The sequence below is a fragment of the Lipotes vexillifer genome, unplaced genomic scaffold, assembly GCF_000442215.2.
Source record: "Lipotes vexillifer unplaced genomic scaffold, Lipotes_vexillifer_v1.1 scaffold629, whole genome shotgun sequence".
Taxonomy (NCBI): domain Eukaryota; kingdom Metazoa; phylum Chordata; class Mammalia; order Artiodactyla; family Lipotidae; genus Lipotes; species Lipotes vexillifer.
Window position 1 is genome coordinate 910985 of NW_006774188.1, and position 26302 is coordinate 937286.

At 36.9% G+C, this 26302-nt stretch overlaps 1 protein-coding gene across 3 annotated transcripts in view; it reads right to left on the reverse strand.

The window, feature by feature from the left end:
- The window catches only part of GPHN (gephyrin), a 618338-nt gene that overhangs the window by 154114 nt on the left and 437922 nt on the right, over positions 1 to 26302 (reverse strand). For all 3 annotated transcript variants that reach the window (XM_007449022.1, XM_007449020.1, XM_007449021.1), the window contains one exon: positions 21762 to 21804. In XM_007449022.1, the coding sequence (XP_007449084.1) occupies positions 21762 to 21804 (43 nt within the window). The remainder of the gene's footprint in view (positions 1 to 21761; positions 21805 to 26302) is intronic.

Genomic DNA, 26302 nt, shown 5'->3' on the forward strand with positions numbered 1-26302 from the left:
TGGACAACCTGGAAGAAATGGACACATTCTTAAAAAAGCACAACCTACCGAGACTGAACCAGGAAGGAACAGAAAATATAATCAGACCAATCACAAGCACTGAAATTGAAACTGTGATTAAAAATCTTCAAACAAACAAAAGCCCAGAACCAGATGGCTTCACAGGCGAATTCTATCAAACATTTAGAGAAGAGTTAACGCCTATCCTTCTCAAGCTCTTCCAAAACATAGCAGAGGGAGGAACACTCCCAAACTCATTCTATGAGGCCACCATCACCATGATACCAAAACCAGGCAAAGATGTCACAAAAAAAGAAAACTACTGGCCAGTATCACTGATGAACATAGATGCAAAAATCCTCAACAAAATACTAGCAAACAGAATCCAACAGCACATTAAAAGGATCATACAGCATGATCAAGTGGGATTTATCCCAGGAATGCAAGCATTCTTCAATATACACAAATCAATCAATCTGACACACCATATTAACAAATTGAAGGAGAAAAACCATATGATCATCTCAATAGATGCAGAAAAATCTTTCAACAAAATTCAACTCCCATTTATGATAAAAACCATCCAGAAAGTAGGCATAGAGGAACTTACCTCAACATAATAAAGGCCATGTATGACAAACCCACAGCCAACATCATTCTCAATGGTGAAAAACTGAAACCATTTCCTTTAGGACCAGGAACAAGACAAGGTTGTCCCATATCACCAATATTATTCAATAGAGTTTTGGAAGTTTTAGCCACAGTAATCAGAGAAGAAAAAGAAATAAAAGGATTCCAAATCAGAAAAGAAGTAAAGCTGTCACTATTTGCAGATGACATGATACTATACATAGAGAATCCTAAAAATGCTACTAGAAAACTACCAGAGCTAATCAATGAACTTGGTAGAGTAGCAGGATACAAAACTAATGCACAGAAATCTCTTGCATTCCTATACACTAATGATGAAAAATCTGAAAGAGAAATTAAGGAAACACTCGCATTTACCAGTGCAACAAAAAGAAAAAAATACCTAGGAATAAACCTACCAAAGGAGACAAAAGACCTGTCTCTAAAAAACTATAAGACACTGATGAAAGAAATTAAAGGTGATACAAACAGATGGAGAGATATACCATGTTCTTGGATTGGAAGAAACAACACTGTGAAAATGACTATACTACCCAATGTAATCTACAGATTCAACGCAATCCCTATCAAACTACCAACGGCATTTTTCACAGACTAGAACAAAAAATTTCACAATTTGTACAGAAACACAAAAGACCCCAAATAGCCAAAGCAATCTCGAGAAAGAAAAACAGAGCTGGAGGAATTAGGCTCCTGACTTCACACTATACTACAAAGCCACAGTAATCAAGACAGTATGGTACTGGCACAAAAACAGAAACACAGATCAATGGAACAGGATGGAAAGCCCAGAGATAAACCCATGCACATATGGTCACCTTATTTTTGATAAAGGAGGTAAGAATATGCAATGGAGAAAAGACAGCCTCTTCAGTAAGTGGTGCTGGGAAAACTGGACAGCTACATGTAAAAGAATGAAGTTAGAACACTCCCTAACACCCTACACAAAAATAAACTCAAAATGGATTAAAGACCTAAATGTTAAGGCCAGACACTATCAAACTGTCAGAGGAAAACATAGGCAGAACACTCTATGACATAAATCACAGCAAGATCCTTTTGGACCCACCTCCTAGAGAAATGGAAATAAAATCAAATATAAACAAATGGGACCTAATGAAGCTTAAAAGCTTTTGCACAGCAAAAGAAACCATAAACAAGACAAAAAGACAACCCTGAGAATGGGAGAAAATATTTGCAAATGAAGCAACTGACAAAGGATTAATCTCCAAAATTTAGAAGCAGCTCATGCAGCTCAATATCAAAAAAACAGACAACCCAATCCAAAAACGGGCAGAAGACCTAAACGGACATTTCTCCAAAGAACATATACAGATCGCCAACAAACACATGAGAGGATGCTGAACATCACTGATCATTAGAGAAATGCAAATCAAAACTACAATGAAATATCACCTCACACCAGTCAGAATGGCCATCATCAAAAAATCTACGAACAATAAATGCTGGAGAGGGTGTGGAGAAAAGGGAATCCTCCTGTTGCTGGGAATGTAAACTGATACAGCCACTATGGAGAACAGCATGGCAGATCCTTAAAAAACTAAAAAATAGAACTACCGTATGACCCAGCAATCCCACTTCTGGGCATATACCCTGAGAAAATCATAATTAAAAAAGAGTCAGGTACCACAATGTTCATTGCAGCTCTATTTACAGTAGCCAGGACATGGAAGCAACCTTAGTGTCCATTGACAGATCAATGGATAAAGAAGATGTGGCACATATATACAATGGAATATTACTCAGCCAGAAAAAGAAACGAAATTGAGTTATTTGTAGTGAGGTGGATGGACGTAGAGTCTCTCATACAGAGTGAAGTAGTCAGAAAAACAAATACTGTATGCTAACACATATATATGGAATCTAAAAAAAAAAAAAGTGGTCATGAAGAACCTAGGGGCAAGATGGGAATAAAGATGCAGACCTACTAGAGAATGGACTTGAGGACATGGGGAGGGGGAAGGGTAAGCTGGAGAAAGTGAGAGAGTGGTAGTGTATGTATGGACATATATACACTACCAAATGTAAAATAGATAGCTAGTGGGAAGCAGCTGCATAGCACAGGGAGATCAGTTGAGTGCTTTGTGACCACCTAGAGGGGTGTGATAGGGAGGGTGGGAGGGAGATGCAAGAGGGAGGAGATATGGGGATATATGTATATGTATAGCTAATTCACTTTGTTATAAAGGAGAAACTAACACACCACTGTAAAGCAATTATACTCCAATAAAGATGTTTAAAGAAAAAAAAAAAAAAAGAAGAAAGTCAGTTCTGTCGTTGTATAACCCAAATCCTGAAGCCTCTATTTTACTTCTTTTACAGTTTGTTCAAATGCTCTCCAGAAATTAGCATAGAATTTTACACACAGTTAAATGAAGAAGAATGCCTCTTCACCAAATTAGGTGCAGATAAATTATTTTGTACTCTAGGGATATTTCTGCCTAGATAAATAATGTTGACTACTATGTTAGAATGAGAATTGAAACATGACCTTACTATACTATTGTTTTCATAATCATAACTTTATTAATCCAGAAACTTCTTGCCCAGGAAGATAAAACTTCAAATAACTTTATTACTCAATCTAGGAATTTCCTGAAAGAGTTATTAGCTCTTGTGTGTGTGTGTGTGTGTGTGTGTGTTTCTTCTTTTATTTATGTATATGTGTATGTATGTATGTATGTATTATGTATGTATACATAATACATACATACATACATACATACATACACATATGTATGTATGACTCTTTTTCTGGCTGTGTTGGGTCTTCATTGCTGCATGTGGGCTTTCACTAGTTGTGGTGAGGGGGGGCTACTCTTTGTTGCGGTGCCCAGGCTTCCCATTGCAGTGGCTTCTCTTGTGGCAGAGTATGGGCTCTAGGCACAGGGGCTTCAGTAGTTGTGGCATGCGGGCTCAGTAGTTGTGTCTTGCGGGCTCTAGAGCACAGGCTCAGTAGTTGTGGCGTGTGGGCTTAGTTGCTCCGTGGCATGTGGGATCTTCCTGGACTAGGGCTCGAACCCATGTTCCCTGCATTGGCAGACAGATTCTTAACCACTTCACTGCCAGGTAAATCCCGACCCATTAGCTCTTAAATAGACATTATCAAAGACAGTTTAAACACCAAGACTATTTTAAGCCCTCATCCACAAATCCTTGTGTGCTGGGGGTGGGGGCCCTGGGCACTGCTGTGGTATACAACCTCTTTCCAGGGAGTGAGGCATGCTCTGGGCACATGGCCCTGGTCTCCATTGCTGGCCATGAGGTGGCCTACTGCAGAACTAGCAATTGGCCTGGGCTGCCTGGCCCTAAGCCCTGCCTGGAAAAGCAGGTGGGAGGAAAAGTGGGGAGGGGTGCCTGGAGTCTGGCACAGCAGATCATATTAATCCCAAATTTGGCATTGATATGCTGATTTCACTTTGGGGCAAGAAAATGAAGGAGATATTTGTGTGATAAAAGTTCCTCCAGAGATGAAATATACAGTTTGTGTATATTGTGTATACAGATTGTGTATATACACATTGTGATTGGGAATGGAATCTCCATCAGATACTTACATGTCATGGTCTACCTAGTTCACTGTGAAATGTACAAATGCCTGAGATGTAAAAGTGAGCCTCACATTAAGATCCAAAGGAAGACAGACTGAAAGATTTAATATTGTTAAGATGGTAATAGTACCCAAAGCAATCTATGGATTCACTGTAACACCAATCAAAGTCCCAAAGACCTTTTTCTTTTCCCCAGAAATGGAAAAGCCAATCCTCAAATTCATATGAAATGGCAAGGGGCCCCAAAAAGACAAAACAATATTGAAAAATAAGAATAAGGCTGAAGGATTCTCACTGCCCGATTTTAAAACTTACTACAAATCTACAGTAATCAAAACAATGTAATACTGGCATAATGATAGACATATAGATTAATGGAATAGAGAGTTCAGAAATAAACCAATTCACCTATAGTAAGTTGATTTTTGACCAGGATGCCAAGACCATTCAATGGGGGAAAGAATAGTCTCTTTAACAAATGGCACTGGGACAACTGGATATCCATATGCAAAAGAATGACTGGATCACTACCTCACACTATATACAAAAATTAACTCAAAATGGATCAATGACCTAAATATATAAGAGCTAAAACCATACAAGTCTTAGAAGAAAACATAGGAGTAAAGTTTCATCACTTTGGATTTGGCAATGAAATCTTAGATAGGATATCAGAAGCACACACAACAAAAGAAAACATATATATATAAAACTTCATCAAAATTAAAAACTTTTATGCATCAAAGAACATTATCAAGAAAGTGAAGAGATAACCTAGACAGTGAGAGAAAGTATTTGCAAATGATATATCTGATAAGGTCTAGTACCCAGAATATATAAAGAATTCCTACAATCAACAACAAAAAGACAAGCCACCTGAATAAAAACTGGACAAAAGACTTCAAAAGATAGTTCTCCAAAGAAGATACACAAATGGCCAAGAAGTACATGAAAAGATGCTCCACATCATTTCTCATTAGGGAAATGCAAATGAAAACCAAAATGAGATACCACTTCATTTCTACTAGAATGGTTATAATGAAAAAAACAAAAAACGAAAAACAAAGTAACAAGTTTCGGCAAGGATGTGGAGAAACTGGAATCCTTGTACACTGCTGTTGAGAATGTGCAATGGTTCAGCCACTGCGAAAAATAGTTTGGCAGCTCCTCAGAAAGTTAAACATAGAATTAATATATGATCCAGCAATTCTACCTTCTAGGTATATACCCCAAAGAACTGAAAATAGGTACTCAAACAAATGTAGGTACAGGCATGTTCAAATCAGCACTATTCACAATAGCCAAAAGGTGGAAAGACAAATGTTCATAAACTGACCAATGCATAAACAAAATGTGGTATAAATATACAGTGGAATATTATGCAGCCATAACAAGGAATGAAATACTAACACATGCTACAACATGGATGAACCTTGAAAACATTAAGCTAAGTAAAAGAAGCTAGATAAAAATCGTCACATATTACATTCATCTGAAATTGTATGATTCCATTTATATGAAATATTCAGAATAGGCAAATCCTTAGAGGCAGAAAGCAGTTTGGTGGTTGTCAGGGGCTGGGGAATGGAGAGTAACTGCTTAAAGGGTATGGTGTTTCCCTTTGGGGTGATGAAAATGTTTTGGAACTAGACAGAGGTGGTGGTTGCACAACATTATAAATTTACTAAATACCACCGAATTATTGACTTTAAATGATTAATAATTTTACATTATGTGAATTTCACCTCAATTAAAAAAAATTAAAAGGAAAGACACTGATGATTGGTTTTATGTGGACTTTGGCAGCCATGGTAATTCATTTGATGTTCTAGAAACCAGAGAAACCTACCAACTAGAGAAATTATGGATCATGTACTCATATGACAGTTAGTTTAGATAGCATCTAACATTACCTAAAGATTTCATTTTTGGAATTGAAGATGACACTTCATCTCTGAGTCCAGCGGAATTTGAGTATGAATGAAGTGAAATGAACTATTTTAGTCATTTCAGATTGGGAATGACTCATTTCTCTGAAAAATATAACTCCTTATTGCTATATAGTTTGGTTAGGTTGTCATTAACATAAGCCTTACCTGTGTCCTGGGTACTCATGCTGACTGACACGTGAAGACTGTAGCTAAATGACTGAATACACCAAAAAAATCCATATGTTCAAGTCACAACTTTAACATGTTGCCTTTATTTTGGGGGATCCCTGCAGGATTTCCTGGAGTTAGCATTGGCCCTTTTGTTCAACTTGAGCTTTGCTCAGGTTGTAATTAATTTTACTTACATGCAAATCTATTCTGTAGAGTAGAAAGGCCAAAATTAAAGTAAAACCAAAAAAAGCCACACACCATACACACAAAATCTTTGTCTTGCTGTATCCACCCATCTTAAACTGTTACATCATGACCTTTACCCAATTCTAATCAAACTGTCACAATGAAAAACTCAACTTAAACCTTGCTTCAAAATATCATAAATATCTCAATGTTGAGCGCACACTGAGATGCTACTAATACTCTGTTATGGTGGTATTCTCCCTGGCTACACTAACCTCATATTTGTGGGGAGTCAACATTCAACAGTCTTAGAGGCCATAAGGAGACCCAATCAAGACTGACCCCTTCCCGCCAAAGCGCAAGATCCTTGATTTGACAACAGCAAGCTCCTCTGAGACCCCTTGACCCTCCTGCTTTGGGGAATGGGAGTGTCTCTAATCACCACAGTGAGATAAGTCTCACATTAGACTGAGCACTCATTTATTTTCTTTGAGCTCCCCAACTGCTAAATTTATTTTGTCTTGTAGGAATAAGGAACACATCTTCTTACTAACATTACTGTCTGTCTCTGTCTATCCTTGTCATTTTCTGTTATACCTCTATAAGGGGAAAATTCATATGGAAAAATATGGGCGTAGGCCCCAGTAAGTCTATTTTGCAAACTGGCTCTGGGAATTGAGAGGTTCAGGTTTCTTCTCAAAGTGGTGTCCTTTCATTAAGCTTTGCCCTGGGTTACCCATCAACCTCTGAGAACTTTCCTTGTTCTTATTTTGTTAGTGAGAGTCTGGCTGTGGAAGAGCGCTCCCCTTCAAACCTTTTGATGCTCTGGAACTACAAATACGTCAGTTTGTAGTTGGACAGTCCACTCATTAGGTTGGGGAGTCTGATGTATGAGGTGTCCAAGCAACACCTTGGATGGACTATTCACAGGTTCTCGTTTGCGTTAGTCTAAACTTAAATCTATGCCTCTATCCAGGCCAGAATCCTACTTTTGACATGCATTTATGTTATACCCCAAATCTATGTATTTATCTTTAATTTCACCAAGGATAATTTAGAATTATAGTGGTCACTTTGGGGAACTTCTGTTATAAACAAAATTGTTTGAGAGGTGCTGTAGGACAAAAAAGGAACAAAATTCCAAACATCTAATGGGCTGGCTATTTTTGATTGGTGTGAGGAAATAACCAAAAGAAATTCAGATTCCAAAATTGCTTAAAGAAATTCCTTGGCCAAGGCAAAATAAAAATGTGAAAAACTTAAAATAATGTTTGTTTAGATCCTCCAAAATCATACCTTGAACCTAGTGGATTTTATCTTATTTCTCTTTCCCCATCCTATACTCCTTCATTTCCCTCCACCCATCTCTCCTTCTGCTCCACTCCCCTTTCCTTGTGGCTGGCCAGAAACTTCCAAAGCTCAGTTACCTCTTAAAGTTTAACTTCCTTCAGAACAGAAAAAAATCCCCTTATGGTTGATTATAAGCTCCGTTCTTCCTCTGAGCTGAGAGTCATCAATGACTTTCCAAAGCCTAGAAAGGGCAGAGTGAAATTTGCAGAGAAATTTGGAATAATTTTAAGAACATAACCAGGGCTTCCAGTTCTATAACAATTAGTTCTTATGTTTGTGGAAGCTTGAGACGCAAAAAATTCCATGAGAAAGCAGAATTGAAGAACCTGAGGGTAACTCAGAACCTAAACTGCATAGGAAACCAGAGGGGTTTAGAAAAGCTATGGAAGTTGGTCATAGTCTTTTGGAGGCTATTCCAGAAGTCCTTCCTGAGAAAGTAGACTGGGCTCTGACTTAGTCTTACAAGCAAGGAAAGGATAACATTGGAGACCTCAGGGATAGGCTCTTTAACAGTTTTAGACAGCACTCAGGAGTAGATGTTAAAGCAGATGTGACTCCTAACTCTCTTCTAGATTTTTGTAAACAGTCTTAAGCCAAATAGGGGATTTAGTAGGCAAGCAAAAACTAGTATGGGAAATAATGCCACTGCCAGAACTCAAGCACCTTGCTGAATATTTTGAGAGTCTTAGAACAAAAACAAAATAAAACTCAGAATAAATTGATAGCATTAGAGATAAAACAACTAGATGTTTCTACCAGGGTCAGTAAATCCCAAAAGAGGGAATCTCTTGATAAAGATACTTACAGATACTACATAAAAAAGGATATTGGGCTTCCCTGGTGGCGCAGTGGTTGAGAGTCCGCCTGCCGATGCAGGGGACATGGGTTCGTGCCCCGGTCCGGGAGGATCCCACATGCCGCGGAGCAGCTGGGCCTGTGAGCCATGGCCGCTGAGCCTGCGCGTCCGGAGCCTGTGCTCCGCAACGGGAGAGGCCACAACAGTGAGAGGCCCGCGTACCACAAAATAAATATATATTAAAAAAAAATAAAATAAATAAAATAAAATAAAATAAAAAAGGATATTGGAAAAAGAGCTATCTTGTGTTAGCTAAGAAGCTAAAGGGGAAAAAAATTAAATTAATGAGGGGTATTTTTTGTTTTACCCTTAAATTCCCAGGGAGAAATTTCTCTAAATATTAAAGGAGAACCTTGCAAAAAAACAATTTTTTTTAAAAATTGACACACAGACAAACAATATCAATCTTAAACTTGACCACTGTTACACAATCTCCCCCATGGGGTAAAAAAACCTACTCAGTGGGTATCTCTAATAATCCTTTTGTTGGTTCCATGTCATTCATAACTGTTATCCTTGGACATTTAACAAAATAACATTCTTCCTTCTTCTGTGATATCATACCTGCTAACTTGCTAGGCAGGGTGTACTATAATGGAATTGTTAAATATTTTCCTGATGGTTTCTTTCTTGAAATCTCTGAGGACTCCCTTATTTGCAAAGAGAATACAGCTAATTTGGAAATTGATTTACTAGTATCTTTGTGTTTAAATCAACCCTAAATGGAAGATCTGAAGGAGATGCCAGACTTTTTCATTCTGTGAGCAAAAATTCAATGAATACAGGGAGGATTACAGGGGCTGAACCTATTAGTACCCAAACCAAGCCATTGAAACCTATACCCCAAAGTGTAAAATGCTCTCTTGAACCAGAAGCTAAAGAAGCACTAAAACTAACAGGTAAAAGTAAATAGAGAAAAGATGCAACATATGTTGCACTAGTTTTTGTAACTCTTCTATCCCTCAGTCAAAATGCTGCATGGGTGGGGATAGGGATTTGTTCAGCACAACAGGCCCATAATAGAACAGTCATTTCCCACTTCCATGTAGTACCAATCCCCAAACGTATTTTATCTTCAGTGCCTCCTGAGGCTGCATATTTGACTGTGGAGATTTATGTTCTGATTTCTTTAATGACTCAAAATAGTCAATATTTGTTTGCCTTCTCCTGAGAAAATACAAAATATACTTTGACTGTTATGTTGCAAAGATTTACTGAAACACTCTCCTACTTTTCACAAGTCCTCAACCAGGACCTTAAGACTTTATATCTCCCTGTGATCCTACTCTAATTCAACATGTGGGTAACGTTGTGTTCTAAAGATGGAGTGAGCTCTAAGATTGATTCCATCTATCCACTTACTTTTTTAACTCACAAAGAGGATAAAGTTTCCAAAGAGTAGTTACAACTTTGTCTAAGTAAAGTTCATTACCTAGAACATGATTTCTCTCAAGGAAGTAAATCTCTTACTCCTGACAGAATATGGACTTTAACTAAGAGATAATAAAAAGGATTCTTGAGTCTCACTGACTTGCGTGGGCCATGCGTTCCCAACTTTTCTGCAATTGCCATGCCAATAAAAGACTTAACCAAGTCCTTTGAAAGTGAACCTCCTCCCTAGGCACCAAACATGAACAGGCCTTTTGTGAGTTAAAATTAGCTCTTTACTAACTTCCTACCTAACTTTTATAAAAATTTCATCCCTAGGATATGATCCTTTGTCAGAGGCAAATCTTCCCAGATGGCAGAACTCTGTGAGCACACCAGAAGTTTTAGTTAGCTACAGATATTAGGGTTAATATATGCATTGACAGTAGATTTGCTTTTGGGTTATTCCATGATTTTGAAATGCTTTGGAAACAAGGAAGGGTTCTTGACCTCAGAAGGAATCTCAGTTAAGAATGGTTAGCAATTTAGGGACTTCCCTGGTGGCCCAATGGTTAAGACTCTACACGCCCAATGCTGCGGGCCCAGGTTCGTTCCCTGCTCGGGGAACTAGATCCCGCATTCCGTAACTAAAGATCCCACATGCTGCAATGAAGATCCCGCGTGTGGCAACTAAGACCCAGCGCAGCCAAATAAATTAAAAAAAAAAAAAAAAGGTTAGCAATCTATAGAAATTTTAAGTGTTCTAATGCTTCCTGAGGTAGTGGCTATTATAAAAATAGGAGCTCAAACAAAAGGAGATAATATGGAAGCTAGAGGAAATGTCTTGACTAATCATCATGCCAGACAGACAGCCTTCACTAAAATTATAGCCCTTATAATACCCCAAGGGACCAGGTGTTTGCTTTAAAAACGAATTGAGTTCAAAGTCCCTATTATAGAATGCTAGCAATCAGCTCCAGTCAGAAAAGAGGTACCACGAGAAAGCTGGGTGTAAATTGCACTATTAGCTATTTAGCAGCACTGAAGGACTTCAAATAGAATCTTATAAAAATTTTACATGAAATTACCCACAAGTTAAAGAAGAAATTTGCCACTGTACATAATTAATACTGATGGGAAAGCTTTACTCTATCTCATCTGTCACCACTATAATCCTGGTAAGAATATAAAGGTGGGACATGGATAAGAGTCCAAAACTCAGGGCCCCCTCCTGAGGTTTAAACACCTCCAAATGGGTTTCATGAAACTACTCTCTGGGTTTTGAATATGTTCATGGTGATTGTTTACTTATTCTTAGGATGGTTTGAAGCCTTCCCTTGATAAAGAGCTATAACTCTAATAGTAGGAAAATTTTCTTGATTTCATGTTCCCAATCCAGGGAATTCTGACCTTTCTCTCTAGTGATGGAGGCATCCATTTTCCTGGGCCTATTACTAAAGAGTTTTGGAAAGATATGCCACTTACTAATTTCACCCCCAATCTTCAGGAAAGGTAGAGAGAACAAACATAGAGACTCTTGAACTTCCATGACCTAAGGCATTGTCTTTAATGGCAATGAGATCAAATCTTTCTGTGGTTCATCAACTCTCCCACATACATCTAGGAGTATCTCCTTAAATTCCACACTATTGCAAGCAGATATGGCTAAATATTGCAAGGAATTATTCATGCCATACACCAAGTCTTAAAAACAGGTACAAGCAGCCTTTCATCAACACCCTTTTAAATAACCTTGTATGACCTAAAACCCAGAGAAGTGGTCTTTTGGAAGAGACATCAGAGAAAGACAGCTCTGGAACCCCGTTGGACCTTATCAAGTACTGTTAGTAATCAGCACAGCTATACAACTCTAAAGGTTTGATCTTTGGATTCATGTCTCCCAAAGAGGCATAATCCATTCCTGAATTTGTAGATTTTAAGCTGAGGAGTTTTTAGAAATCCTCTAGAAACAGACAATTCTCTGAAAGAGACATCCTCCATCCAAGACCTTTGACCACATGAGTGTAGGGAGCTTCTACCCAAGATCCATAGAATAAGAAGGTGGACTGCCACAGTTTTATCTGCATTCTCTTGTTCTTTATTTTCATTGTTATTTTCTTCCCTTTCTTCACCTGGTTTAATGTTTCTTTAACTGTTACCTGTATTGCCCTATTCTTAACATTGCACTTCGTTTGCATCCTTAATCATTCATTGGTATGTATCTAATACTTGGCTGTTATTTACTTGTGAACTAGCTAAAGCATACAACCAAACTGGTTTTGCACTACATTATTATTATTTTTTTTGGTAGCCACCCAGATTCCTTTGGTTCCACTTCCTCATAATGAATCTGTTGGTTTCCTGGGGAACTATATTCAACTATTAGGTGACTTTTCCAATGACAAACTATATAACAGGCCAAAGAGATGGAAATCTAAAACCCTTTCTTAGGTCATACCTAGAAGACAAGGTTCTTGACTCCACCAAAATAATTCTCTAATTTTTTTGGGTGGGAACCAAACTTTAAAAGAAATAGAACTTGTAAGGGAACTAAGAAACAACAATGTATTATTTGGAGGCTGTCTCACTTTTATACACCTTACAAGTTACTATTTTTCTTTTGTTTCAGATCCTCTAAATGGACTCAACACTAAATTTTATTGTATGGTGCAGAATTATTTTTGATGAGTGGCTCCAAATGTTATAACATATTTGATAAGCACTTATGGGTATTTTGGTCCCCAATAGGTCATTGGGTGTTCCCCAATTACTGGTATTGGATTTGTGGTACAAAGCCTACAGACTGGATAGGATCTTACTATCTTTGTAAACTGATGCCTGCCTTCAGTAGAGTCCCCAGCATCATCCAAGATCCATTTTTAAGCCATCAGTTTCTTTTTGAAGAAAAAAAAGATTGTTAGATAAGTTAATTTTTTAAAAAGTAGGAAAAGTGGACCTTGATTTTAAGAAATATCATGATCACTCCAGAGAAATTCTGGACTTCTTTCTTCCTTTCTCAAGCCTCTTTACTTCAAGCTTTACAAGAGGCCCAGAAAGTAAGGAGTGTGCTACATGCTCTGATTCAGAGACTAGTAGGTGAGTTAGATAATGCCACCAAGACTAAAGAACTCCTCACTTGAAAGTTTCATGAAATTATAGTGGCAGTGGCTCAGCTGCTTTAGATATAATATTGGCCTTTGAAGGAAAAACGTGTGCTGCTTTTAGATAAGAATGTTGTTCTTACATGCCTGTATACTTCTCTGGAATCATTTGTATTACTAAAAGGGTCCAGTAAGCAAACAAAGAAGTCAGAAAATTGGGTAGTTTGGCTAATAACCCTATATCTTCTTCTAAAGACTCCTCAGATTGGCTTAATTTTGTTTTTGTTTCTCTCCCCAGTCTTATTGAGATATAACTGACATGCAGCATTGTAAGTTTAAGGTGTACAGAATAATTTGACTTTCATATATTGTGAAATGGTTAATAGAATAAGTTTACTTAACATCCATCACCTCATATAGATACAAAAGAAAAAGAAATTTTTTTCTTGTGATGAGAACTCTAGGGACCTATACTCTAACAACTCTCACATATACCATACAATAATGTTAACTATAGTCACCATGTTGTACATTATATCCTCAATACTTGTGGGCCTTATATCTGGGAGTTTGTACCTTTTGACCACCTTCATCCAGTTATCCTAACACACACTCCCTGCCTCTGGTAACCACAAATCTGATCTCCTTTTCTAGGAGTTTTTTTTGATTGTTATGATAAGTGAGTTCATACAGGGTTTATCTTTCTTTGATTTATTTCACTTAACATAATGCCCTCAAGGTCCATCCTTGTTGCAAATAGCAAGAATTCTTTCCTTTTTTAAGGCTGAATAATATTCCATTGTGTGTGTGTGTGTGTGTGTGTGTGTGTGTGTGTGTGTGTGTGTGTGTGTGCGTGTGTCTATGTGTGTGTGTATACATGACACAACTACTTTATCCATTCATCCATTGGCGGACATAAGTTCTTTCCATGTCTCATCTACTGTAAATAATGCTGCTATGAATAAGGGATGTAGATATCTTTTCAACATAGTGTTTTTGTTTCCTTAGGATATATTCACAGAAGTAGCATTGCTGAGTAGTATGGAAGTTCTATTTTTAATTTTTTTCAGAAATCTCCATACTGTTTTCCCTGTTGCCTGCATCAAATTACAGTCCCACCAACAGTGAATGAGGGTTCCCTTTTCTTCCCATCCTTGCCAGCATTTGTTATCCCTTGTCTTTTTGATGAAAGCCATTTTGACAGGCATGAGGCAATATCTTATTATGATTTTGATTTGCATTTCCCTTATGATTAGTGATGTTGAGTGCCTTTTTCATGTACCTGTTGGTCATTCATATATCTTCTTTGGAAAAATATCTATTCAGGTCTTTTTATATTGGATTTTTAATTTATTTATTTTTGCTATTGAGTTGTATGAGCTTTTTATATACTTTTAATATACCCTTATCAGGTATTCAGTTTGCAAATATTTTTTCCCCATTCTATAGGTTGTCTTTTCATTTTGTTAATAGTTTCTTTTGCTATGCAGAAGCTTTTTAGTTTGATGTAGTCCCACTTGCTTACTTTTTATTTTGTTGCCTGTCCTGTAGGTGTAATATCCGAAATATCATCAACAAAATCCATGTAAAGCAGCAGTCCCCAACCTTTTAGGCACCAGGGACTGGTTTTGTTGAAGACAATATTTCCACAGACCGGGGTGGCGGGGGAGGATGGTTCAGGCAGTAATGCAAGTGATGGGAAGCATGGTTCAGGTGGTAATGTGAGTGATGGGGAGCGGCAGAAGAAGCTTCGCTCACTCATCCGCTGCTCATCTGCTGTGCGGCCCAGTTCCTAACAGGCTGCAGATTGGCACCGGGCCATGGCCCAGGGGTTGGGGGCAACTGATGTAAAGGAACTTTTTTTCCTGTGTTTTCTTCTAGGAGTTTTATGGTTTCTGGTCTTACATTTAAGTCTTTTAAGTCATTTCCAGTTAATTTTTGTGAGTGGTGTAAGACAGGTGTCTACTTTCCTTCTTTTCTTTTAAATATTTATTTATTTGGTTGTGCTGGGTCTTAGTTGTGGCAGGTGGTCTCCTTAGTTGCAGCTTGTTGATTCCTTAGTTGTGGCAGGTGAGCTCCTTAGCTGCAGCTTGAGGTCTCCTTAGCTGCAGCTCACTGGTTCCTTAGTTGTGGCACGTGGACTCCTTAGTTACAGCAGGCAGCCTCCTTAGTTGTGGCATGCGAACTCTTAGTTGCAGCACGCATGTGGGATCTAGTTCCCTGACCAGGGATCAAACCTGGACACCTTGCATTGGGAGCTCAGAGTCTTAAACACTGTGCCACTAGAGAAGTCCTTAGTTTCCTTCTTTTAAATGTGAATATCCAATTTCCCCAGCACCATTTATGGAACAGTCTTTTCTCCATTGAATATCCTTTGCTCCCTTGTCAAATATCAGTTGGCTGTATATGCATGGATTTATTTCTGGGCTCTTGATTCTGTTCCATTGGTCTATGTGTCTGTTTTTATGCCAGAACTATACTATTTGATTATTATAGTTTTATAATATAGCTTAAAATCAGGAAGTGTGATGGCTCCCATTTTGTACTCCTTTCTCAGGATAGCTTTGGCTATTCTGGGTCTTTCATGATTCCATACAGATTTTAGGATTTTTGTTTTCTACTTCTGTGAAAAATGCCATTGGAATGTTTTTTTTACATAAATTTATTTATTTATTTATTTTACTTTGGCTACACTGAGTCTTTGTTGCCTCACGCGGGCTTTCTCTAGTTGCAGTGAGCAGGGGCTACTCTTGGCTGCAGTGCACGGGCACCTCATTGCAGTGGCTTCTCTTGTTGTGGAGCATGGACTCTAGGCACATGGGCTTTAGTAGTTGTGGCATGTGTGCTCAGTAGTTGTGGCTCACAGGCTTTAGAATGCAGGCTCAGTAGTTACGGCGCACAGGCTTAGTTACTTAGTTGTTCCACAGCATGTGGAATCTTCCTGGACCAGGGCTTGAACCCGTGTCCCCTGCACTGGCAGGTGGATTCTCAACCACTACACCACCAGGGAAGCCCACCATTGGAATCTTGATAGGAATAGTCTACTGTCTATAGATGGCTTTGGGTAGTATGAACATTTTTAACAATATTAATTTTTCCAGTCTATGAACAAAGGATACTTGTCCATTTATGTGTGTCTTCTTTCATCAGTTTTGTAGTTTTCAGTGTAGAGATCTTTCACCTCCTTGGTTAAATTTATTCTTAAGTATTTTATTCTTTTTGAAGCTACTATAAATGGGATCATTTTCTTTATTTCTTTTTCAGATAATTGTTAGTTCAGATAAGCTACTGAATTTTTGTGTGTCAATTTTGTATTCTGCAACTTTACTGAATTCATTGATCAGTTCTGTTTTTTGGTGGAGTCTTTAGGATTTTCTCTATATATAATCATGTCATCTGCAAATAGAGACTACTTTGTTTCTTCTTTTCCAATTCTGATGCTTTTAATTTCTTTTTCTTGCTTGATTGCTCTGTCTAGAACTTCTAGTAATACGTTAAGTAGGGATGACGAAAGTGAGCACCCTTATCTTATACCTGATCTTAGAGGAAAAGCTTTCAACTTTTCACCATTGAGTATGATGTTAGCTGTGAGCTTACCATATATGGCCTTTATTATGCTGAGGTACATTCCTTCTATACCTATAAATTTGTTAAGAGCTTTTTTTTTTATCATGAACAAATGTGTTTTGTCAAATGCTTTTTCTGTGTCTACTGAGATGATCATATGATTTTTTTCTTTCACTCTATTAATGTGATGCATCCCATTTATTTATTTGCATATATTGAGCTGTCCTTGTATCCCAGGGGTAAATCTTACTTGACCACAGGGAATGATCTTTTTAATGTACTGATAAATTCAGTTTGCTAGTATTTTATTGAGAATTTTTGTATCTATATTCATTAGGGATATTGGCCTATAGTTTTCTTTTCTTGTGGTATCTTTTTCTGGCTTTGATATCAGGGTAATGCTGGTCTTATGAGTTTGGGAGTGTTTCCTCCTCTTCAATTTTTGGGAAGAGTTTGAGAAAGATCAGTGTTAATTCTTCTTTAAATATTTGGTAAAATTAACCAGTGATGCCATCTGTTCTTGGCTTTTTTTTGTTGTTGGGAGATTTTTGATTATTGATTCAATCTCCTTACTAGTATTTGGTCTCTTCAGATCTTCTATTTCTTCCTGATTCAGTCTTGATAGATTGTATGTTTCTAAGAGTTTTTCCATTTCTTCTATGTTGTCCAGTTTGTTGACATACAGTTGTTCTTGGCTTAATTTTGGACACTTTTGGCTCCTGGCTGAAAAAAGGACTACAAACTCTGATCATAATCCTTCTCACATTTGTGTAGCAGGGTTCAGATGTGAGACCTCCACAGTCCTAAATGTTGCAGTTCAATAAATGACCATCCAACAACAACAAACACAGGCAAACTGACACTTATGAAGGTTGAAAAAGCTTTCCTAGATAGTTGATGTAATACTGTGATTCCTAGATTGATTGATTGATCACATCCTTAGATGTTAATGGTCTATCTTTCAGCTTAGGCTGATCACAAGGGGAATTCTGATACCTGAAACCATCTGTAAGTGCACAGCTTACTGTCTTCATTAGCATAACATTGCTATTGCATTGTCTTTATCAGCATAACTTTACTATTCCAGAAGATTCTTCCTTGGAAGATAAAAGTTATAAATAACTTTATTGCTCATTCCAGAAGCTTCTTAAATAGAAAGCACCAACAAACGGTTTATACACCAAGACTCAGAAGTCCTTGCCTTGCCATGTCTGTGATTTCTAAATGATTATATCACGATCCTTATTTAATTCTAATGAAGCCCACGTTAAAAGAACTGCTTTAAATCAAATTTCAAAACCTCATAAATATCCTGACTTTGTCGTTCCCTTTCTGAGACTCTGAGACTAAGACTTTGTTGAAGTGGCACTCTCCCTCACCAGAGTAAGAATAAACTCAGCCTTTTATCAACAGGTTGTTTTAATATTGGTCAAAAAGTTCATTTGGTTTTTTTCTGTAAGACGGCTCTAGTAGTGCTTACTTGTCTTTAACTTCATTCGAAACAATTTTGTTAGATTGTATTGTGACAGCTACAATATCAGTGTGCATTGAAAAAAAACCATATCAAAATTGGTTAATTTTTGTGTAGCCATTTTAATATTGAAGATGGAAGAAAAAAAGCAACATTTTCGGCATGCTTTATTATTTCAAGAAAGGTAAAAACGCAACTGAAACCCAAAAAAAGATTTGTGCAGGGTATGGAGAAGGTGCTGTGACTGATCGAATGTGTCAAAAGTGGTTTGCAAAGTTTTGTGCTGGAGATTTCTCACTGGACCACGCTCCACGGTCGGGTAGGCCAGTTGAAGTTGATAGCGATCAAATAGAGATATTCACTGAGAACAATCATCATTATACTCCACGTGGGAGATAGCTGACATACTCAAAATATCCAAATCAAGCATTGAAAATCATTTGCACAAGCTTGGTTATGTTAATCGCTTTGATGTTTGGGTTCCACATAAGTTCAGTGAAAAAAACCTTCTTGACCGTATTTCCGCATGCAATTCTCTACTTAAACATAACAAAAACGGACTGTTTTTTAAAACAAATTGTGACGGGCTATGAAAAGTGGATATTGTACAATAATGTGTAATGGAAGAGATCATGGGGCAAGCAAAATGAACCACCGCCAACCACACCAAAGACCAGTTTTCATCCAAAGAAGGTGATGTTGTGTATATGGTGAAATTGGAAGGGAGTCCTCTATTATGAGCTCCTTCTGGAAAACCAAATGATTAATTCCAACAATTACTGCTCCCAATTAGACCCACTGAAAGCAGCACTCGATGAAAAGCGTCCAGAATTAGTCAACAGAAAATGCATGATCTTCCACCAGGGTAATGCAAGACCAAATGTTTCTTTGATGACCAGGCAAAAACTGTTACAGCTTGGCTGGGAAGTTCTGATTCATCTGCTGTATTCACCAGACATTGCACCTTCAGATTTCCATTTATTTCGGTCTTTACAAAATTCTCTTAATGAAAAAAATTTCAATTCCCTAGAAGACTGTAAAAGGAACCTGGAACAGTTCTTTGCTCAAAAAGATAAAAAGTTTTGGGAAGATGGAATTATGAAGTTGCCTGAAAAATGGCAGAAGGTAGTGGAACAAAATGGTGAATACATTGTTCAATAAAGATCTTGGTGAAAATGAAAAATGTGTCTCTTATTTTTACTTAAAACCGAAGGAACTTTTTGGCCAATTCAATAGTTTTGAGGTGCTAAAGGAAAGTTACCTCTTGCTTGAACAAAGTTACCAAAGTTAACTCTTCCTTGGACAATTCTGAACAAGCTCTATTAAGTTCTAACTTTTTTCCTTTCTCCAGTATCTGCTGATTTTTGCTTTGATACATTTTTATATGTGCTAAAAAAGAAGTTGATCATAGTTTTCTTTTTGTTAGCTACATTTTGGAAATGTTTTCCTTGAGGACAGTTAATTCAGTAAGTAAATGAAAAAATGATTAAAATAGAAGAAACTGTATGGGGTATACAAGAAGGATTAGTCACCTTGCCTTGGGGGAACTCAGAGAAGCCATCACAGAGGAGATCACACTGGAACTGAGTATGGAAGGATAAGTAAGAGTTTTCTAGCAAAATAAGGGGAATGGATATTTTATGCTCTGAGGGAAAGGGTCCCAAGGATAGAGGCAGGACATAGCACTGAGAGAATGGGAGAACTGCTAATAGGGTCTATATGACTGCAATATAGTACTACATGGCAAAGGAAGAAAAAAAAAAGATAGAAGTAGACTAAATAAGCAATGAGATTAAGAAGTTCAGAGGTAGAACAGCTCATGAAAAGTCCTGGGTGTGGCTATGGGCATGAGTATGAGTTACTAAAGCAGTATTGAGAGGAACGACCTTAAACTTATAGAACTCACAGAACTAAGAGGCTACAATGTCGGATGGGCTCTCTACATGGATCTAAATGGCTATATGGACCATCTACATGATTATTTTATCCTAAGAAAAGGTGAACAGAAAAACCTGGACCACCATAAGGTCCATCCAAAGTGATTAACAACCAACAAGCCAGTTAGAGCATAAGTGAAATGAAAGCAGTTCTAATAGCACCAAGATACATGATAGAGGTGAAAAAGGTTTCAAGGAAATCTGTTCTCAGTAAGAAATTTTTTATTCCTAATCACCACAATCACTATCAGTGATCCATCATCATCTCAGGATCAACAATAAATGTAAATCATACAGTAATCATCAAAAATGTCATTTTAAAATTTCATTTATTTCTATTGTTTTATTTTAGTAAGTATTCAATCATCACTTCCTTGACTCTTAGTTTTCTCAACCTTAGGTCTGGAGAAGGGATTATAGGACTTTACATCTCCTATTAGTGAAGCACCTCCCTCAGATTCACATGCCTGTCAGATGTTATGAAAACTCACAAAAGTATACAAGTTAAACATGCCTGTTTGCATTTATTTTTGTATAACTCTAATATGAAGGTCCTGGACAAACAACTGAAGTGTGCTTGCCTTATAACTCAATGTTTTCAAGCTAAGGTAACAGATTTACAACACAGAAATGGGAAAATCTTACATTAAAAAAAATAAAATGAAACAAAATTTTACCTATTTGAAGTTCTCCAGGTACTTTTTAAATTGTTAAATAATACAGACATTCTACTGGAAATAGAAATCATCCCATTTACTAAAACTCCCAGTGGTATAAGTAAGGACCCATTTCAGTGTGGTCCTCCTGCACTTCTTCTCTTGATAATGATCAGGAAGAAGATAGGGTGATACCATTAATATTAAGTGACAGAGAACAATATCTACAAAATTAGCATTTATACAGCACTTTTCTCTTAGAATCCCAAAGCTTTCAAGGCACAACCTTTGATGTGACATCACTTCAAGGATACAGGTAAGGAAAAGCTACTTATATTTCCTTTTTACAAGATAGGAAAATGAATAATACGCAAAGTCAGAAAATGAATAATACACAAAGTCAAATGACTTCCATGCAAATGTTATTGGTGATAAAACAGAAAAATAAGGTTTCTTCATCTTTGGTTTAGGGCACTATGTTCTGAAACATGCTGCCTGTGAAGATAACATCTTTTAGGAATTCATATTCACGAAATGATTATGATGTACCTGCTTAGGAGTCCTTGTTTTCTTTTTTAGATTCATTTAGTGGATTTATATTACATTATTTTCAGTTAGTCTATTTTCAAATAACTTTTTGGCAGTGGGGCAATTAAAGAGGGTTCTCATCTTGGAGTCACAGAGGAGCTCATTACTACCCTAACCAGTAGTGCTGTCAAAGTTCTGATGTCAGAACTGCAAAAACAATTGTGATAAGGGAAATATTCATTAATATATTGAAACTGTTATTTTTAGAAGGCAAAAGCTCTAAAATTCATATTCTTGACATAAACTTTCCCCATTGCTCTTCTCCATTCTTTCACCAAAATGTCATTTTTAGCTTTCCTTCTTGTTGAACCACAAGTTCTAATCCAGTAGTCCATCTGAAATAATGATATACTCACTGGCTCTGAGAATGTTCTCCTTGCTGCTGCACCTGGACTGGACCTGCAGAGAGAGCATAAACTCAGTAATTTAGGGCTCATAACAGAGACAGCCAGATATGTATATTTAATGGGCAAACTCCTGAGGTCTAGGAGCAAAGGCTTTATGTATCTCACATATAAAAACATGTTAATAAAAATATGTTACACTTATTCCATATATTTTTAATTTTTCCTTTTCTTACTTAAAGAAAGGACTGATTTCTAGAAAAAAAATTGGGGGCACAATATTGTACATGGGACAAGGGTAAAACTAATGGCATTTTTTAATTGATGTGTATTGGAAATTAGTATATGGGAAAAAATTCAAGTTACCACATATTCAGTTGTGAATTCAGATGCTTAATATTAAAGATACTGTGCTTATCTAAAATAATAATGCAATTCAAGTAATAAAGCTCATTTTTAGTTACATATGTTAATGAGGGGAAAAGAGAAATCTTCATATACAATATTTACATGTGAGTCTAATAACCTTTGTTATTTACTGATTATAATAATTGATTATAATTATAATATTAGTTATGAAAGATGTTTCAATTGGAAATCAATGAAATTGAAGTCATTTATTTGCCAGTTCTTAAGTGTGTATATAGTTATCAATCAGAAACTCATGCTGATTCAAATATTTCAGGTCAAAGTGGAACATTCTTTTACATGTCGCAAAACTGATGAATTCAAGGGCCATGCTGGATGACATTGACACTTGTTGATTTCAGAGACAACTGTATTGAAACTCCACACCTCTTCTTCCCACTCCCCAGCAGCTTGCCCCAAATGGTATACACAGCAAATTAATTTCTATTGCTTAACACAGTCTACTATTGTAATGAAACAAATTATGAAAGTAATGTTGCAACTTAGGGTGGGTAATGGTTGTCCTTCCCTGAAAAAAACAATTGTTAATGTTTAAAGAAACAACAATAAAAAAAATCACATACACACAAGACACACCAAAAAAAAAAAAAAAAAAAAAAGGGACTCATGCTGATTCAAATATTTCAGGTCAAAGTGGAACATTCTTTTACATGTCGCAAAACTGATGAATTCAAGGGCCATGCTGGATGACATTGACACTTGTTGATTTCAGAGACAACTGTATTGAAACTCCACACCTCTTCTTCCCACTCCCCAGCAGCTTGCCCCAAATGGTATACACAGCAAATTAATTTCTATTGCTTAACACAGTCTACTATTGTAATGAAACAAATTATGAAAGTAATGTTGCAACTTAGGGTGGGTAATGGTTGTCCTTCCCTGAAAAAAACAATTGTTAATGTTTAAAGAAACAACAATAAAAAAAATCACATACACACAAGACACACCAAAAAAAAAAAAAAAAAAGAGAGGAAAAATAATTCCAGATGTTGAAGTTATTCTCTTTTGGCCCAGATTGTTTGATTAGTTTTAAATACACTGTAATGAAGAAGCTAATCTGTAAGATAATATTCTTATATTCTTTTCTTGAAGTTTTATTGGAGAACAATGCTGGACCAAATGGGAAAGAAATTAATGACTACTTAAAGAAAATAATACAGTAAGGAAGACACGAGAGCAAGGAAAAGAAAAAGAAGAGAGAGAGGTTTGGGGAGGGTAAATCTAGTAGACAGAAAAGAAACTATGGCCTTATAGAAGGGGACAATATGTAAATGCAGAACGTTCTGCTATTTCTTGTTGAAAATTCATACCAAGAGGGTAAGAATGACTAATGAACTTGCTGCAAAATAAACAAGCAAGTTGGCATACCATGGAATGAAAATAAGTGTTAACTATATCACTACAGCCTTAAAGGAGAAAAGAAACAAACACTAATAGACAAATTAATAGACAAGCTTAATAAAGAGATAAACTACATTTTAAAAATGATTCAAAGAACACAGGAGATAGCCAAAAGAGTGAGAGAAAAATCTGGAGAGAGAAGGAAAAGAAAGGGGAAAATGTTGAAGGACAAAAACAGAATTCAAAGAAGTCAAATGGAAGTCAAGAAAGTCTTCAACAAGATGTAGAAACAGAAGGAGCCAAACCCATAGCGCAAAGCAACGTTTGCGAATGGAAAGCAGCTCCTTTGATCAATAATAGTTACTCTTAAGTCGTATCCTCTATTCCTCCAGAGTTCATCTTTAAGCCCTTCCAATCTAGAGTGGAGCTAGTGTATGGATAGAAACAAGAGATTTACAATGAACAGAGCAGTTCAGATGAGTAGTTCAGATTGTCTCATCAAATGTTTCAACAGACTTATATAATGTCTAAATGGAAATGGAGGTGAAGTACTAGCTGGCTTTACCAAAAAGAGCAAAACCAAATCAAAACCACAATAAAGAAAACACTCTCCCTTTCTTAGGTGGCCTAAAAAATTAACAAAAAATTCATTCATAGCATGAATTTTTTTTTTAAAGTAGTTTTTTTTTTAATTTACTTTTTAATTTATTTTTGGCTGCGTTGGGTCTTTGTTGCTGTGTGAGGGTTTTTCTCTAGTTGCAGCAAGCAGGGGCTATTGTTCGTTGTGGTGTGCGGGCTTCTCATTGCAGTGGCTTCTCTTGCTGCAGAGCATGGGCTCTAGGCACACAGGCTTCAGTAGTTCTGGCACATGGGCTCAGTAGTTGTGGCTCACAGGCTCTAGAGCGCAGACTCAGTAGTTATGGCGCATGGGCTTAGCCGCTCTGCGGCATGTGGGATCTTGCTGGACCAGGGCTTGAACCCACGTCCCCTGGATTGGCAGGCGGATTCTTAACCACTGAGCCACCAAGGAAGTCCCTCATAGCATGAATTTAATAAAGAAACCCAAGTCTTGCTTTGTGGCACATCAGTTTAGAATGATATATTTCAAACTTGAAGAGAAATTTGGATGATGAGAAAAATTCAATATTCTGAATCTGGGTTCAAAAATTGCCAACATCAGTATAACCAATGTCTGCTCATTTACATTACATTGGCTATTTGACCCAGATTTGAGGGAAATCACTTTTAAAAATCAATGATTAAATGAACTTCTTTACTTTAGTGATTTTGAGTATACATTAAAAAATTGAGGAAATTAATTTAAAACATTTTAATACTTATGCGTGCAGTGGATGCCCTTTTCTGTACCATGAAACTTGTCATCATTATAATACTGACTTAATTTAATAAAATCCCAATATGAAGACTTTGCCTAGCTCACAATGTAATGGGATTTACTTGAAAGAATAAGGTTGAGAAACAACTATTGTTCTCACAATATGGACTATGAAAAAGGTAACACAGGTCTGTTTCAAGTTTTATGATTTGCTGTTGTTTTTCTTTATCTTACCCAATTTGTCAGGGATTAGAAATGAAAAGTATGGTGTTCGATGATCTGTTACTTTATTCTACTGTATTATGTTATTTTACTAAGATAACATTTATAGTATTGACAATTCCCCTTTCAACTGAAATCAAAGCTAAAATCATGTGTAGAAGCAGTATATTAAAGTCAATGGAGGAAATAAAAAACACAAGAGACTTACTGAAAATGAAGGTATTCATTTACTAACCAAGACTGCTTTCAGACATCAAATAATTCATTTAATTCATTTCAACATGTGTTTACATGTATAATTTTTGCTAAAGATCACATTGTCCATTAAGACATCTTAAGCAATGAAACAGAAAACAAAAGGAGGGAGAGCACGTAATAAATGGTAAGGAAAAAAAGTGAAAATGCTTTAAACAAAGCTGAGAAAACTTTAACAAACAACCACAATCTTTAGATACAGTTAGAGAAGTGACTTACCTTATGCTTAGGTCTTAACAAGAATAGCACAGTGTTTAAAGTCAGCTCTTCATTATGGGAGGTACAATTGAAAGCCATAGGTTATAATAACATGAATTGCTACACAGAAATGAAGACTTTTTCAGCCCAACATGAAAAGCTAACTCTTATGGGAAAACATTTCAACTTATGTTTAATGCAACATGAAGAACATTTGAGGGTGTAAACATCAAAACACATGAATCTCACACCAATAAGAGAGAGATAGCCCAATCTCTCAGGAACACAGAAGATTTAATCTGTGACCATAATCTGTGACACATAAGGGAAGGCAAATCACTCTAACATTGAAAGATGCATGCATAATGTGTAATCATCCACTGAAAGCCCCCACACCCAACCCCCATCCCACTTGTACACACAAAAGCCCACTAAGATACAGAGAAAGAATGTAGTGCCAAGCTGTTATGAAGAAAGCAGGACACACGGAAGCACAGCAGTGGTCATGTGATTTGAGAGGTGTTCTTCCCTTAAACCATCCCATCACCATGCTTATTTTAAAGAAGCCAGGAAAATACCCCCTTCAATGCTGCAATAGCTACGAGCCCCCAGCTTGAAGCTAGTGTGTGGAATTTTGATCACCGTTCCCTGCGATGTCAGGGGCTCTCCAGTGGAAGCCAGATGTGTAACACCAGTTAGTGGGGTACAAATATGTGAATAACAAACATCTTTTCCCTTCTGCATTTCACAGAAGTGAGGGAGGAGAGAAACA